Genomic DNA, 17,511 nt, shown 5'->3' on the forward strand with positions numbered 1-17,511 from the left:
TAATTTTTCTGAACAATTTAAAATAGAATAATTCTCCCCTTTGTTACATTTTTTACAAAACATGCCCTTAAATATAGTCAAGTAGCTAAAAAAAATCACTCGTCGCTAGCCAAATTATGATCTCCTCCTACAAACGGTTACTCAGTTGGAATTGAGAAAAGGTCAACTATTTAAAATAGGACAATCATATCATTTGTTCCAATAATTCAGTCAAAAATTTGGAACCGATCTTTTTTTTTTAAAACATATTTTAAACCATCCATTACAGTTTGCTTATTTTATTTGTTTGTGATAGAGAAATGAAAGGTGAGTCGGCATTAAATTCTTGTTCTTGCTTGCATATCTTCACAAATAAATTCATCTTTATTGGGGGAAAAGAGCCTCTCTTTTTTTTTTCCTATTGTCGTCGACTCATAAAAAGATATATTTACAATTATCACATGGCATAAAATTAAATCGAATATCTAATATAGTTAATAAGAAAAGATCGAATGTTATAATTGAATACAAATTCGTGCTTAAATGAGTTTAAACTATGTCAATACAAATTAGTGCTTAAATGAATTTATAGACGCGCACAGATTTACGAACTGGTTAGTTCAGAAAGGTCATTTTCTTTTGCAGAAACCCATCTACATGAACTCTTCAGTCTTCACTATAGAAAGTACATTGTCCTAAAATTCACAGATGTATTCAAGTATCCCAGTATCCCCTTTGCTTCTCAAAGAATAAGCAATGAACATATCGTAATATGGTAAAATTGGTGTCTGACCCTGAGAAGCCCAGGGGTTGGGGCTAAATATCCCGACTTCCTAAAGAATGGACTCACATACATCAGATGTATTGTGATTTATGGGTTACTTACATAAGAAAAGAATCTTCACAGTTCTAGCAGCTCCGCCATCTACATATGTTTTCTGATTTAAGGAATGAACTTCAGTAGAACCCCTGACAGAGAAGTGTTGCCAAAAACCCACTGTCATGAAGCAATACTAGCAATTGTGAAGCAAGGAAATCAACAAGCATGCCACTCTGAATATCTCTTGAACCTTTCAGTCAAGTTAAATCACACTCCGGAACAAATGGCTCCTGCAAAACACATCACATGTTACATCAAGGAGTCCAGCAACTTAGTCCATCAAAAGCACTTCATTCCACTTCCCGTGGTCCAGCAAACTCATACATCAACAGTCAGTTAACTAATGGGATATTTCATAGGAGATGATGAATACTTTCCAAGAGGGTTGTGCTGGTATAAAGAAAGAGATATAAGAGACCTGATGACCAAGACGAGCAGCAAAACTTCCTGTCATCTACATGTTTGACATCGGCACCTATAAACCAGGACCCAACACTGACATCATCATGTGCATAAGTACGGAGTAGGGATCTGCAATTCAATCCAGGGCTTAATTTTCTTAACATCCATCCACATTCCATAGTGCTAAATGCAACGGAATGAGAACTCACCTATTTATAGAAATATATCTAGCCAATGCTTGGGATATTACAAACAGCTCTGTAGAAGCATGACGAAAGTACCTAAAAGAAAGAAGCAATGAATGAACTTTGCCATTTCATAAATAAGATGTATTCCAACATAACCGAATATACTAGTAAAACATGAAAAAGACAACAATACATTGGTATAGAGAATGGGATTTTTTTTAGATTTGCATAATAGCAATTATGGTACTTGGAAGTTGGCTTCAGCTTCAAGGAAATACCATGATTAAGCTCCTGAGGCTACGATTTAAGTGAATGGTTATTGGCCCATCAATGAGTTTTATGCATTTTTTTTCAAGTATGATTTTTATGCATGTTTATACATATAACCCCCTTTCTATATATTTATTTTTGGGGTTTGAGAGGAAAGATGGCTTCCAAAGCTCTTATAAGAATCTCCAAATTTAGAGAAGACACAACTACTAATAAACTCTGTTAAGAACAGGTGACTGGCAACTATGCTAATTGTGAAATGAAGAAAATGTGATTTTTGTTGATTTGAAAATTTTGGCCTCCTAAAAAGATCAGGTAACTGGAAAGGTCAATATCTGCAGTCTAGCTCCAAGTGAAACATGCAGCAGAGCAAGAGAAGTTCTAACAAAAAGACACATCAATCCTCTTTCAGTTATTCTGAGCCTTTCTCGTATAAGATAACAGAAAATAAATTAAAACTCGTGTAACACAGAGACAGGTAAATGCACTTTCTTAAGGACACGAGAGACTTACGTTTTTCCATCTCCAAATTTCCACCAATCTGGTTCGTACCATTTATGGCCCCTGTCGATCAAACAAAGACATGATCATATTCATAAAAGATGACCTCCTCAAGCATTTTTATGCTACTATTTTAGTTCAGATGAATATTATCAAGTCCCTAATATCAATAAGTCGAGTGGTGAAGTCACACTCACTGTTCAGAGAAAACTTCGCCTGATTTCATGCACCCAATATATACACGCGGGGAACTCAAATACGACGCAAGTGTATTTCCCAAGGAATCTGCACAATCGTCACAGGTTATTGAAAATCTTTATATTAACTTGTTGGGAGATGCCAAAAGCAAGTAATTGCATCAGAATAGCCATATGTTCTGGCAAACTTCTTTAGGGGGTCGTGGTAGTTAGCTTATAGTGCTTACTTATCATTGTACATACCAATGTTTACAAAGACATTGTCATTGACTTTCGCATAATAGTCAGCAGTCCAGCTGTCTGCTGCATGTGCAAAAAATAGCTTTGTTTTCTTGGAGAGTTCTTCAGGAGCCTCAACATGATTTTCCTGTCCAAACAAATGACACTGTCAACTAAATTCTACGCTGCTGACTGAAATTCTCAAGCTAGGAAGACTAATTGGGGCTTAAAAGCAAAATCTTTTGGTTCAGACTTGTGGAAAAAGTATTTGCAATTATGGGAATAAAAGTTGCTTCATGCTAATGGGGCAAGTATATTTTCCATTGTGGTTCACCTTCATATTTTTTGTGGTCTATATCATTTCAATTATAGCAGTCCTAGGGATATCCTGTTATCTATGTTGAACATTGATCTGTTCATATCTGAAACGAACAACTAAATCAAGGAAGATGAGTTCATCTCGAGAAAAATCTTTGGCTGCCAAGTATGCGATGAGAATATTTCATTCCAATGGATATACTAATTTAACAACTCACAAGAATAAAAAAGTAATATACTAATTTAACAACTTAGAAGAATAAAAAATAATATACTAGTTTAACAACTCACAAGAATAAAAAAATCATTAGTTTGACTGTTTTCACTGTCAATGCTCCTGTCCAAGCTGTCTCCACGATTAGCACTGCAAATTAAGGTGCAAGCGAATGAAACCAATATGTAAAATACTCACAACTAAAGAGGCAGTAACCATAAGAAAATACCTTCTGCCAATGACGAAACGTGCAACAATGCCCTTCTTTTCCTCCATTCTTTTCAAAGCTGCATCTGGATATAGGAAAATATGTGAGAAGATACACATGGTTCTAAACCTCCAGGAGCATGACTTGAAAATCTTCCATGAAATTTCTAATAATTAATCTCAAGTCAAACAAAAAGTGTTGGAATCATAAGATAAGTTCCCCAGTCTGAAACAAATTGCTTCATCCATCATTAATCCAGTAACCCACCTCTTGTTTCTAAATCATCTCAAAATAGTTTTCATGTAACTTAAAAAACAAGTTCTACCTTGTTATATGATAAAAACCCCCAAAAAAGAAGGGAACTACACTGGTGTTAGTTATCCACTTCTCAATTCAGCGTATAATTATATTCTTGAAAATTTTGGAAAGCCACTAGGAACTTCCACATGTTCCCACCCACTTCTCCTCTCTTCTAAAGATTAAACAAATGCCCATTTTCACTTATCCTCTTAATAGTCTTCCTAAGACAAGTTGTGGTATTCCATTCCTTGTGGAGGGGGTAACAAGATAAGAATCCATACAAACATCATGATTATGTGAAGAACAAGAAATAAATTATTAAAATGTCATAAAATTGATGCTCTACCAGTTGACATCCATGCCTTCCTTATAGAATCTCTATCATTTTTGCGCCCAAAACTTGTGAAAATTCCTATCACTATTACTGGACCCTTTTCAGGAGTTTTCTTCATATCTGATGATTGTTTGGAGACAAATCCTTCCTGTCTAGCAGCTGCCAGTTCCATCTCTAGGGCAGATAGTTTCTTCCTTTGCTCCCTAATAACCAAACATTCTTAATTAAACTAGTAATTTTTTGTTAATTACGACATTAATAAACACAAATTGAGAGGGGAAGTTTTTCGAACCTGCACTCTATGATTTTTAATGTGTCTGCAACAGATATTGCAGAGTGTCCCTGGAAATTAACCAGATTTATTAATTTCCTCACAAAACACAAAATCAAAATTGAGCATTTGCTCAAGAATGGACGTCAATCTATGTAGGAGAACAATTACTGATTTCACCGCAATCCAGAGAAAAGGACTGCATATCTATTGCTAGATATTACTGCATAGAATGCCAAACCTAATACAGACGGAAAAGGACATTTCTTTGAATTTTACATTTTGAACGCTTCTCACGTTGGCAGTAGGACAATAATGATAATTTTTTTCACAAGCCTCCCAGTGATCTGCTGAATGATGCATGTGACAGAAAACTATCTTATGCAACCAAATTGAGATTACAGCTCAAAGTTTACACCAAAATTAAGTGTCTCCTCGAGAATGCAATTAAACTGTTACTAGTAGTACTGTCTTCATTGTCCAGAGAGGAAATCTGCATAAAGGTTGCTATTTATAATACTGCATGAAATTCCAAACCAAATCAAAGCAGAGAGGATCTTTCTCTATATTTTACATGTTGAACACCAATCACATTGGACAATAGTGATTTTTCAGCACAAGCTTCCAAGTAATCTACCATATGATACATATTCACCACAAATTCTTCTCATTTCACAAACTCAACCGCGGATACTCAGCTTGAACCACAACCACATATACTCAGCTTGAACCATATGAATAATTTATTCTCTTCCAAAAACATATACTCCAATTCATTAACCTCGCGGAGCCAGGATTTGAATCTAAATTCATACTAATTTTTACATATTAAATGAATTTCTTAAGACAGATACAAAGTTTAGATGAAAGTTATTGGATTCGACCTTGATCTCTGGTATACTAAGATGCAATATACTGCTACAGAGTGATAGCGCGTGTTCGTTGTTTTACTCCGTACCCACTGAATTAAGATTTTAGATCGGCCAAGTGGATCCAAAACTAAAAGCCATTGCATTGACAAAGCACAATCGAAAAGGGAGAGAACGATACAACTCGCATAAGTCCAAGCAAAACCACTAAATCCAAAAACTAAAAATCACTCAAAAAGAGAGATCTATAAGTAAGATCATACATACCTGACCAGTTATTCTATCGAGCTCTTTCGTTAAGTAAACCCTGTTTTGTGCGTCTTGCCACAAGCTGTAGCATAAAAAAACCAAAGTTAAAGCAGAGCACTCAGGGGAACGTTTATAGCAGAGTAACTCGACGGAAAACTCACCGGCCGGCGACATAGAAAGAAGCCATGGTAGCGAACATGGCAAGCATGAGAGATGAAATTGGGGATCGCACCCCCATTCCTGAGAACCGGGCATTGGATCCCCGGCTCTGCATTTTTTTTTTCTTCTCAAATCTCAATTGAGGAATTGGTAGTCCAAATGGATCATGTACATTTGACTCGGTGAGTGAGTGCGGTTTCCAGTTGGCGTCGCGGTTAAGGAAAGTTTTCAGTCTATGGATTTCAGAACCAAATCGGACGTTATGTTCAGAATTGGGAATTTAGGTGTAGGCGGGTCCCATTCGGATCCCTACATTTCCTCCATTATTACACGATCACTTCAAAGCACTACAATTCCTTTTGTTACTGAAAATATTGCCGCATTAAGTGAATTGAGTTTTGTGTTAACATCACCGACCATCAATTTTAATTAAGTTCTAAGTACGTTGTATTATGAATGTCTATTATACAGTTTATTAGATAAGTTTTTCAATTGGATAAGCATGTATAAGCAGGTAATTTGGACAGCAATTTCTATTTTTCTATGAATAGAAAATCAATTTAGTTCATTTTCCAGTTTTAGCTCTTTGTGTCTTAATTTACACCTTTACCCTTTGCTAAAGATCCTTTTATATCATCGAATAATCTAAAATATAAATATGACTATTTAAAGATGGTCATTACAAACATGTTTTGATTTGATCAATTTAAGATTACAAGATTTTAAATTTAAGTATATTTTTTCAATGTTTAGAATTATTCCACAATTGAGATTTATGTAGTGAAAATTCATTACTAATAATATGTTGGAGAAAATCTTTATCACTTTTTATGTGTCCATGTATTCTTAAGGGATTCTGTCATTTATGTTAATTAATATTTAAAAATGTTGTACAACATAAATTTTTTTAAGGAATACAACTAAATTTGATGGATTGTTGTGCTTACCACGTAAGGAACTTCCCTTTGCCTGGTTTATGCTTATGTCCCTTTTTTTAGTTGATCATTTAGACTTATTCCTATTTTGAAACGTTTTACATATATAGCATTTATAAATTATCTTTTTGATATTATTAGATTCAAGTATAATATTTATTTATATATTTCTCAACCTCACATAAAAAATTAATTTGTTGTTTAATGTTTATAATAACATATAAAAATTTATATAGTGATCTAATATTTTCTCATAAGAAATTTAATTTGCTAAAAACGAATTTTTAGGCTATAATCTAAAATGTTAGATGAATAATTTTCTACTTCATGCAGTCCAGCGGGCTGAAGATGAAAATCTTTTAAGATTATGTTAAGCCCACTTAGCAAAATTCACTTTCTTTCTTTTCATGTTGTTGCATTGTAGCGTCACTGTCGATGATCAATATTTTTGTTGAATCTTGTATCCAATTACTTCCCCAAATAATTTTAATTTTCTCCACAAATCTCTCTATAATTATATCCGACTTTGTAGGTTAAGATTGATACACTTTTGGGAAGTGTTTCATAGTTTCAGTCGTTACTTTATTTTACATATTCAATTTTCGGATTCTCCATCAATATTTTGTAGATAAAGAACTAAAAATACCAGTAAAGATCATTAATTGATTTTTTTTATCTACTTATTTATAATTTATTTCGATTGAGTGGCATTGGGTTTTGTTGGATACATCTTAAGGACTTTAAGTATCAATTTTAGAGGTGCTTGGGGTCAATTTAAGGCAATATTTACTAAAGTAAAAGAGACATTTAGTGGCAAGGATTCTTCTTTTAGCGATAATAGTTATTGCCGCAAAAATACTTAACATTAATTGAATTAATGTCATTGCATTCAGAATCACTAAATTATTTAACGACATTTATATAAAGTGTTGGTTATAAATATCCACCTTTACTATTGCCACTAAATAATTCTCACTAGTATTTGAGCTAAATTTCGGATTGAAAACTCAAGGTTAAAGGCGATTTCATTTGTGCATTCCTCGTGTGTATCTCCACATATATCAACATACATCACATTATATATCAAAATTTTTTATGTGAAAAGGCATAAATTCCCCACTGAAGTTGTACCAAAAAGTCTGTTACACACTTAAATTATCACTGCGACTTATTACACACCTAAACTACCTAAAAGTGAATTTATTACCCTCCTAAAACTGACGTGACAAAAAAATAAAAAAATAACTCGTCAGACTAAAATTAAAGTAAAAATAAATAAATAAAAAAACAAAACAAAATCACCCCACCCCCACATCCTTTCTTCTTCACACCCGCCTACTCTCTTCTTCTTCACACCCACTTACCCTATTCTTTTTCACAACCCACCCATTATCCTTTTCTTCTTCCTTTTTTATTTTTCAACACAATTCTTTATTTTCATCACAATTCTTTATTTTCCATCACAACCTCAAAGTGTGAGACCGCAAAATAACATTGAAAAATCTCCCTCCGGCCACCGTCGCCATCGCTGGTGAATCTTCAAGTGTCTTTGGAACCTACCTGTCCCACCTTTGCTATCCTTCATTTACTCCTCATTTTTAATCTTGATTTTTTTTTCTTTCAAAACTCATTAAGAAGAAGAAGAATTCTAGCTAAAAACCCATAATCAAACTTCTCTTTTATTTCAGATATGAAACAGAAATTATCTTTCACTCAAATTGTTCAAATTCAAGCAAATTAAATTTATAGGCAAAAACATTTAATATATTTTAACTAGAAAAAATAGAGAATGTTTGGGTATGGCTGAGAAGACGAAGGAGGGTGAATTTGATTTTGGTGGAGAAGATGATTGGAGTTTGGGGAGGGGGGGAGGAGGGGGGAGGATGGTGGTTAATAATTAATTAGTATAAAATATAATTAATAAAAGAAAAGTTAATTAATAAAGAAAAGAAAGGAAATATAAAAAAATATAATTTTTGATGTGGCGCTGACATGACAGTGAGTGTAATACACCACATACTGTGAGAGTAGTGTAACACATCTTAAAGGAGTAATAAATTCACTTTTATGTAATTTAGGTGTGTAATAGATCGTCATAATAGTTTAAGTGTGTAACTGACTTTTCGGTACAACTTCAAAGGGAATTTATGCCTTTCCCCTTTTTTATATGGAAAATTACGCGTATAAGCAAACATATACTAGTTAATTAGCTAACATAGCTATAATTTGAATTAAATATAGCTCGCGACAAACATCTAGCTATAATTACAGTTTGAGTTTTGTATAATTCGCGCGATTTATACAAACGTTGTGCACGAATCGAATTGTATAGAGAAATATACAAATACTACAAATTGTATAGGGAATTATACAAATATTGTGCATGAATTATATAGTAAAATATACAAATGCTATACAAAAACTGCGAATTGTATAGCGAATTATACAAACGTATACAAATGCCGCACGAATTATACAAATGTTGCTATAATTATAGCTATGAATTATAATTCGTAAACTATAGCTATAGAGCATAATTAAGATATATTTGAGTGGCTTATATATATCATGTATGTTTGTATAGGTGTCGAAGATGGGAGTTAGTGCCATTCACTTTCTAAGAGTGCCATTGGGCCACAATTTGATCGTAGTGCCATTCACTTTCTAAGAGTGTCATTGGGCCACAATTTGATCGTCTGGAGAGTCAATTTCATCAATTTTTAGACCAAATTCATCTATAAAGATAAATTATAATAATTAGAAATCATCGAGAAGTATTATAACCTATAATATTTTTTTTATAGTAAAGTGATGAAACAAATACACTAAAAATCTTAGTGTAATTGAAATGTACAAAATAATTTGAAAATAGTTAGGTTAATAAATTAGTAGAAGTACCTAACATTTCTTTTTCTTTTTTATTTAATTATTTGATATTCAAGAACTATAATGAAGAAAAATATTTTATTCACAGACTCAAATAATTCTCTACAATTAAAAATAACTAATAATACCTCTAATCTTATTTATACGTGAATGAAATAAATACCAAATTCTATGTAAACTGGATTTTCTACTCCTATAATTATAAATTATCCCCTCAATAACAAATGTAGCTCACTCAAATTAGCATCGAATAAATCCACCATGGAAACATTAAAAAGCTCTCTATTTAGAAGTGTTGAGACATAGAATCGAAAAGTCGAAAGTAGCAAAATTGTTCATTTCTAATTAAATTTGCTCAACAGTGACGGCATGCAGAGGATCGGAACAAGCTCAAGTTAGGGACGTTCATGGTTCGATATGATTTTAAATATTTTAATTCCGTAATTTCAATTTTTAATTTCTAAAAATACTTTATTATTATCATATTATATTAATTTGATATGACTTGATATTTATAATTTCGCTTTTGATTTTGTACCGCTAAATTGATAATGATGACTCATTAAATTATGATTCCAAAGATAATGGAGTCTTTGTCAAGTTTGAAATGAATGAATATTGTCTTATATTTAGTGTCGGCTAAAATAACACATGTTTAATTAAGTAATTTATATTGCATATATAATATGTAATTTAAGTATTGAATTAATCATCATTACTAATGAAAGGAAATTTTTAGTTTGAAAAATTTAATTTTTTTATTAATTTATATTTAAATTAATTAAAATATTATTTATAATGTATTGAAATGTGTATAGCAAATATTCAGGGGTGGACCTGCGTTAACTAAGATGGATGTTCACTAACCACGATGCAAATATACAGATATTTATGGATACTACGTACGTGCTTGGCACGTGTGTATTACGTCAATTAGTAAAAAGAAAGATATATACAAAAGGAAAGATACCAAAAAATAGCAAATAACGTTAAGATATATGCAATATTTGTTTTAATGACAAAGAATAAATATTATTAACACAACAATTAAATTCAATATCTTCTAAATATATCGAGGGGGAGCCCATTTTTGAAGTTACAAAAATGGTAGAAATATTTTAAAGAAAAAATTTTCATAATCTTTACCATTGATGAAAGAAAAATCTGGTTATATATATATAGAAATATTTTAAAGAAAAAAAATTCATAATCTCTACCATTGATGAAAGAAAAATCTGGATATATATATATTGGTCCCCAATTTTTATACAATCTTACCAAATAAGCAAACTATAATTCTAATTACATCAAGTCGACAATCAATATAAAAATAGAATATGTCACAATACAAATATTCAATTATGATTGGTGTATTTTATAGTGCCTTCTCTATTGTCATGAAAAACAATGAGATAAAAAATTTATGAGTTTCCATACGAATAACTATGACATGAAAAACCTATTAGTACTATTTTCAGTGCAAAATTAGGGAGTGGCCTGACAATAAGGAGTATATAACATAACACATAAGAAAAAGATTCTCAAATCAAACATGAGTTCAGCGAAAAATTCCTATTTTTGTTTTACTTTTCTTTTACAAATTTTTTTGGTTATATATTTTAAATAAGGAAGGTTTTATTATATAAAATTTAGTTGATTTTAAAGTACCAAATATTAGAAAAATAGTAAAAAAACAATTTAGTCAACTATAAACTCTTTTAACGAAGGACAAAACGTTCAATCAACATTTATAGATATAGATGAAAAGTTGTACTCATTTAAATAGAATTCCTCTAACTTCCAATTAAGAGACTCTATATTTATGGACTATACTATAGGCTATTAATTGATCCTCTTATTTGAATTACTTTTAATTAACATAACATAGCTAGATGAAACAAACTGTGTTAATTAATATCAGGAATAGAATTAAATCAGAATTACTATCAGAAATCATTCACCATATACTCTTTTCTCTCCACTAAAATTGTTGGTCAAATTGTCGTGCTGTCCATAAGCCAGGGCTTAAAGCATCCTCTTCGAACTCAAATCTATGTGTCAATTAATCTGATTTTGATGCACGGAGGCATTGTGATATCTCATCAAATATAGATTCTATTTTTTATCGGAGAAATATCCATCTAATTCTCATCTAGTCAAAAGCTAGTTAATTCAGGCAAATTAAATTTTATGACTAAAGTGTTAAATATTATGATTTTTTATCTAGATCAAATAAGGATTTTAATTAATTTAAAAATTCTACATATCAAGATAATAATTAAATAATAATAATTGATGAAAAATAGTAAAAAAATGATATTGTCTAAAGGAGATATTTTTAATGAAAGGGCAAAAAGATAAAACTCAAAAATTGTCAAAGGAGGAAAATTCATCCCAATTGATCATTTTTAGCAATGTACTTTCAAAATTAGAACAATTTGATAAACAAATTCCATCTTACGCTTAAGTCATAGAATTATGAAAGTTATTATTTTGTAAATAATTGAACAACCTTTAAACTTACAGAAGAAAAACAACATCAACCTAATCAAAATACATAAAAAAAATTAATTACCTCCATAGAGACTCATATTCTAGCTACACTATTATTGATAACTAAAATAGTTATTAAAGAATGCTACGAAATAATGTAACCAAAGATTTAGTCCATATATCTTGTTTAGCTTGTACTATATTTTTCACATAAAGAAATTAACTAAAATATTGTTACAAATATAAGCAAATTGAAAACTATACATGATATAATTATAAGAGAGAACAATGTGATGAAAGAAATTTTTAATCTTTTAAAAGCTGACTCAATGTAAAATGATTTTAAAAACCGGTGAGGTGTAAAATTATGTGGAATTGATAGAGTTTAGACCTTCAAAGAATACGTTGGATATAGTATCTTGAAAGTTAAAACTTGATCAGAATTGGATTTTCATGCAAATTCATATTACAAAATATTTCAATTTTATCAAATATAAAATTATATTCTGGAAAAACAATTTTACCTTTTGAAGGGCATAGTATAGAAGCACAAACTTCTCTTGGCGTATGCATCTGGAAATGACTACAAGATGACAACACAAAAATATAATTCAAGACAAGAACCCCATAACAAAAAGTGTGATAAAAGATGTAGAAGTGGTTCTAGTAAAAAAAAAAAGTATGAAACTACACCACATCTAAAAAGAGAATAAGAATACACAATGGTTATATATGTTTAAACTACCAATAAGCTAGGTTTTGAAACCCAATCCTCAATTGCAACCTTATAGTTCTAGAATTGCATGTATAAGTTTCATGCATTTTAACTTAGGTTAAATTGATATGTTTTGAACTTCAAAATTAGTCGGAAGGAACTACAATGGAAATGGTGGAGCTTATTTTCGTATTCTATTTTAATTGCTTAAACATAATAAACAGTTACTTCCATACACGTTAATTAGAATCCAACATTAGTTAAGATTCCTATCTTGAGGTAGTAAATTTTTCAACCTTCTCGTGTTAATTAGGATCCAACATTAGTTAATATTCTTATTTTAAGAAAAAACTAAATTAAATTACATTTACCTAAACACTAATTCTTCTATTTTAGGAGTCTTTTTCAAATTCTTCTCTTCATATATTTTAGGAGTCTCTATTAATTCTCCTAATATCTTTTTTTATATATTTTAGGACTTTTTAATTTTCTCCCCACATATTTTAGGAGTCAATATTATAAAAATAATTAAAATTAAAGAAGAATGGTGAAAAAACGATTTTGTTTAAAGCGGAGAGGAAAAAAAGTTCAATCAACATTTTAAGGAATTTCGCGCTTTTACTATAATATAGGTTAGTATAAGAGAATGAGTGAACACCCAGAGAAACAAAAGATTAGTGGATGCTCTGGTTGATTGGTATGTGGAATTTTAAGTATTGAAGCAAACAATGAGATGTTCGAGTCTCTCTATCCTTTTTTTATGGAAATGCTTATTCTAAAAAGATTAGTGATTCGATTCTCTCCATCAACACATAACTGATTCTTTCCCTTTTTTGAAATGCTTATTCTGTTGAGTATCATTAATCTCTTTATGTTTGTTCCGAGCTTACTTTCTTCTTTTTCCTCCTCTGCTGATATTTTTTTTTCTTTCACTTTCCCTTTTTACTTTCCTTAATCATAGTGGCAAAAAAACAATAATAAATATACCATCGGTTTGTTTTCAATCCAAACGATTAAGGAGCTTTTACTAGATTTTATAGGATTTATATTTTCATAATTGGATTTAAGAAATTGAAAATTTCCGCAAGCTACATATCCTCCTATCTAAATCATGCCTTCCCGAGGCAAATGAATCACACAAATTTTATATAAAAATGAGACTTTTCCACGCAAGCGTTTTTTTATTTGTTCCCATCCTAAATAGGAATCTTGCATGGGAATAGTGAGCTAAAATCCTAAATATGAAGGGTGATTGGTGAAACTTTTCTTAAATAGCATTTGTGTCCATCCCGTCAACCACGTATCTTGACATCTTGATCGGATGTTACTCGTTCTATTGTATTGTATTTAAGTATAATGTTTGTTTGATTGTTACTTAAATTATATTCACTATTAAAAAGTTGTGAAAAAATGACGCACTGCCGTCATTTTTTTGGTCAAATTTGACGGAAAAGCGATGCAGTCACTTTCGTCGCTTTTTTGCTCGACGCTTTTCAAAAAGCGATGGACAGGATTGCAAAAAGCAACGGACTGAGTCGCCCCTAAAAAAAATTTCATTAAAAAAATATAAATAAAAAAACGACGGACTCCGTTATTTTATTTTTTTAAAAATTAATTATTTAATATAAAGTGACGGACTGTGTTGTTTTCTTTTTAATTTTTGGTGTTCTTAAAAAATTTCAGAAAAGCAACAGACATAGGGTCCATGTCCGTCGCTTTTCTAGAAAATATCCGTCATTTTTCTGCAATATTTTTGATCGGTTTCGGCTGTCCACCTGCAATCAAAATTCAATTCCCTTCATAGCAATTCAGCCCATTCCAACACAACTAACAACAAACAAAATACGTAAAATACATAATAACAAACATAATTAAACACTTAAAAAGAATAAAATCATTATTTAGAATGATTTAAAGTGTTTCAAAGTTAACAAAAAAATTTAAAATGTTCATAAATTAACATAGGAAACCTAAGGACTGTTTGCTATGTATTCATCATTATCGTCGGAGTCATCCGGAGTGGACCCTCTTGAATAACGGGGCGGAGGCTGATAGGCGAGGATGAACACTTGTTCTTTGATTTGCTCAACTTGTTCATTCATACTTTTTTGCTCCTCAACCCTTCTTGCCTCAGATTCTGTCAATGCGCGTGTAAGTTCTGCAATTTGCTGAGACATAACAGCTATCTGAACCCCGTCAACGGCCCCGGCTTGACGTGATGATCCAATACCTTCTAAACCTGATTGGAGTCGTCGTATATCATTCCTAGAGCCCATTTCATATATTCGGCCTATGTGCCTACCTCCAACCACTTTTTCTGTCTAAATTTGAGTGGACTGTTCAGGCGTTAGCTGGATCGAATCTCTCATCTCACGTATGTGCCGCTCATAATCTTTTTGCATATTAAAAATAAAAGTTAGAATTAAAATATATTATACATTATGTTAAATAACTTACATAGGCTCGTTCGATCTTTTCCTCCCCCACTCATCCGAATTCAATGCATTAGTAGTCTTTTTCTTTACATGAGTCTTTTTAAAGACTTCATGACGATAAGGAGTGCGTCCCAATTCTTTTTCCTATAAATAAAAATACAATTAATGAAATAGTACTTTGTTAAATAATTTATTTAAGAAAATGAATTTAAACTTAAAATTTAAAAACCTTACCATATCCCTCTGAATCGTACCAACACTCTTTGCATCTCCAATGTGCAACGAGCCACCCTTTAGGTTGGCTCTAGCCTTTTTCCCTTGATCGAACAAAGCCTTGAGTTCTTTGGTATCCCGATACTGACATAATTCTTCAAATATATGAGGCAACATACAACTCGAATGTGTCCGATCATCCCTAGCTTTCTTTAGCCAACTAGACAGTCTGGCACTCGCTTTTCTTTCAAAAGTGATCGTAATAACCATATTGTACCTTAGCTCTCAGGTACATAGTCTAAAAAATGAATAATGTTAAATAATTAGTTAGGTAAAGTATAGTAAAAATATTAAGCTTAACTTAAAAAAATAGATTTAAACATATATATACCTTGAATTCATTAAACATCGCCGGCGGATACTGTTTGGAATCTTCCGTCAAAAGTAATAGGGCTCAGTATATAACCTCCTAACACTCTCCTGAAGAGCCCTAACAGCCTCTTTCGAAGGATGTCACCTGCAAGACACATATTAAACATGTAATTAGTTCATGAATAATTTATTAATGTAGCAAAAATAAATAAATAAAATATTAAACTTACAATGATCCATCAGGCTTAATCATGAATCTCTCAAGTCTGTCCCTCTGCCCAGGAGCTAACCCAGGCACATCATGTTTTACCACTGGTCTATCAGTAGAAGAGGGTGGAGCTGATGCTGTAGGTAGGTGAAGATACTAAGATGTGGGAGATGGAGTAGACAAAGATGCTACTTTATGGGGTCGAGCAATAATCTTTATGGGTAGCTGGTAGGTCTGATCATATAAAGTATATCGGACCTGTGAAGAAGAACAAGTGTCGCGTAGTCTGCGAAACTGACTATGGTAAACTAAAGGATCCATAGTCCCAAAAGGCACAACATGAATATGTGTAGGACTAGCGCGACGGCGCTGCATCTCCGGCGCTGAAGAAATATGTCCTGGGATATCTTTAGGATCAACAGGTCTCATAGATGTTTTTGTACACCTACCAGAATGGCTAATCCCAAGATGATCCCGGGATATATCACCATCACCATATGACATCTGTATATAAAGTAACAATACAATATATAAAAAACATAAATTAAATAAATTTAGGGTTAGCAAAATAAATAACTTACATACTAGTTATAATCTACCACTTTATTCCTCCTCAGTTGTTTCATTTTCATCATCCTTCCAATCCTCCTCCTCAGTTGTTTCATATTCATTGTCATTCCCTTCCTCCTCCTCAAATGATTTATATTCCTCATTTACTTCTTCCTTAATATTTGGCATATATTTCTTGGTTCACTAGCAACATCAGAATACAAGTTATCAAAATATTTCCATGCTTCTTCTTTAGATGGATGAGATAAGACACTTGGCGGTCTTCTATATTCACGATGTCATCTCATATATGGCGCAGGCCTCATCGATGCATACAACCTCTTTAATCTAGGAATAAGAGGTAAATAATGCATCACCTTAATTGGGACCATTTTGTAAGTAGGAGTCCTCTTATAACGATCTTGTCTACAAAACTTATAATTTTCTAATTCACCATCAGTCTTGTAGAACAACATGCAACCATTAACACAACAATGAATTCTATCATAAGACAATCCTAACTTAGAAACCAATCTCTTTGCCTGATAGAAGTTCTTAGGTATGTTAAACTCGGGATTAACTAATTCGCCCAAAAAATCAACCATTGAGTCCATAGCCGCATGAGGAACACTTCAATCTGATTTAATATTCATTAACCTAACTACAACTGATAAAGCAGAATGCAGACTCCCTTCACATAGTGTACGACTAGCCTTTTCTAATTGTTGATAGAAGCGTTTTGCTTCTTTATTAGGAGCTTCATCAAAATATTATTCGGGTTCCATTCCATCTTGAACCCCGAAAGCATCATTGACCATTTCATGAACTCTATCATGTTGAACTCTATCATGTAGAACCCTATCATGTTCAACCTTAATTTGACCATGTAGTGCAAGCATATTATATTCATCTACGGGCAGCAAATTATAAAATATATTATTCAATCAATCTATTTCTTCATGATCAACCCATACAAAATATATAGGTTTAAATTCATTACCATACAAATGAACCATAACCATATCTGGATTAAAAAATTTCAAGCACTTACATTCACGACAAGGACACCTAACTAATCAATTTCTCTTAAAAATATCAAGTGTCACTGTATGATAAATAAAACTTCTTACACCGTCAATAAATTCAG

General features: G+C 31.9%; 1 protein-coding gene across 1 annotated transcript; it reads right to left on the reverse strand.

Annotated features, from left to right (window-relative positions):
- Nucleotides 1-470: 470 nt before the first annotated feature.
- LOC129896067 (hydroxyproline O-galactosyltransferase HPGT1) lies at nt 471-5,957 on the reverse strand. Its single transcript, XM_055971884.1, has 12 exons — nt 5,561-5,957; nt 5,418-5,481; nt 4,303-4,352; nt 4,023-4,213; nt 3,398-3,461; nt 3,246-3,318; nt 2,661-2,784; nt 2,418-2,505; nt 2,233-2,283; nt 1,471-1,542; nt 1,278-1,390; nt 471-1,089 (listed from the first exon to the last, which is right to left on the reverse strand). The coding sequence occupies exons 1-12, from the start codon at nt 5,671-5,673 to the stop codon at nt 1,067-1,069; spliced, it is 1,026 nt and encodes a 341-aa protein (XP_055827859.1). The 5' UTR covers nt 5,674-5,957; the 3' UTR covers nt 471-1,066.
- Nucleotides 5,958-17,511: the final 11,554 nt, after the last annotated feature.

The sequence above is a fragment of the Solanum dulcamara genome, chromosome 7 (assembly GCF_947179165.1).
Source record: "Solanum dulcamara chromosome 7, daSolDulc1.2, whole genome shotgun sequence".
In the NCBI taxonomy this organism is placed as follows: Eukaryota; Viridiplantae; Streptophyta; class Magnoliopsida; order Solanales; family Solanaceae; genus Solanum; species Solanum dulcamara.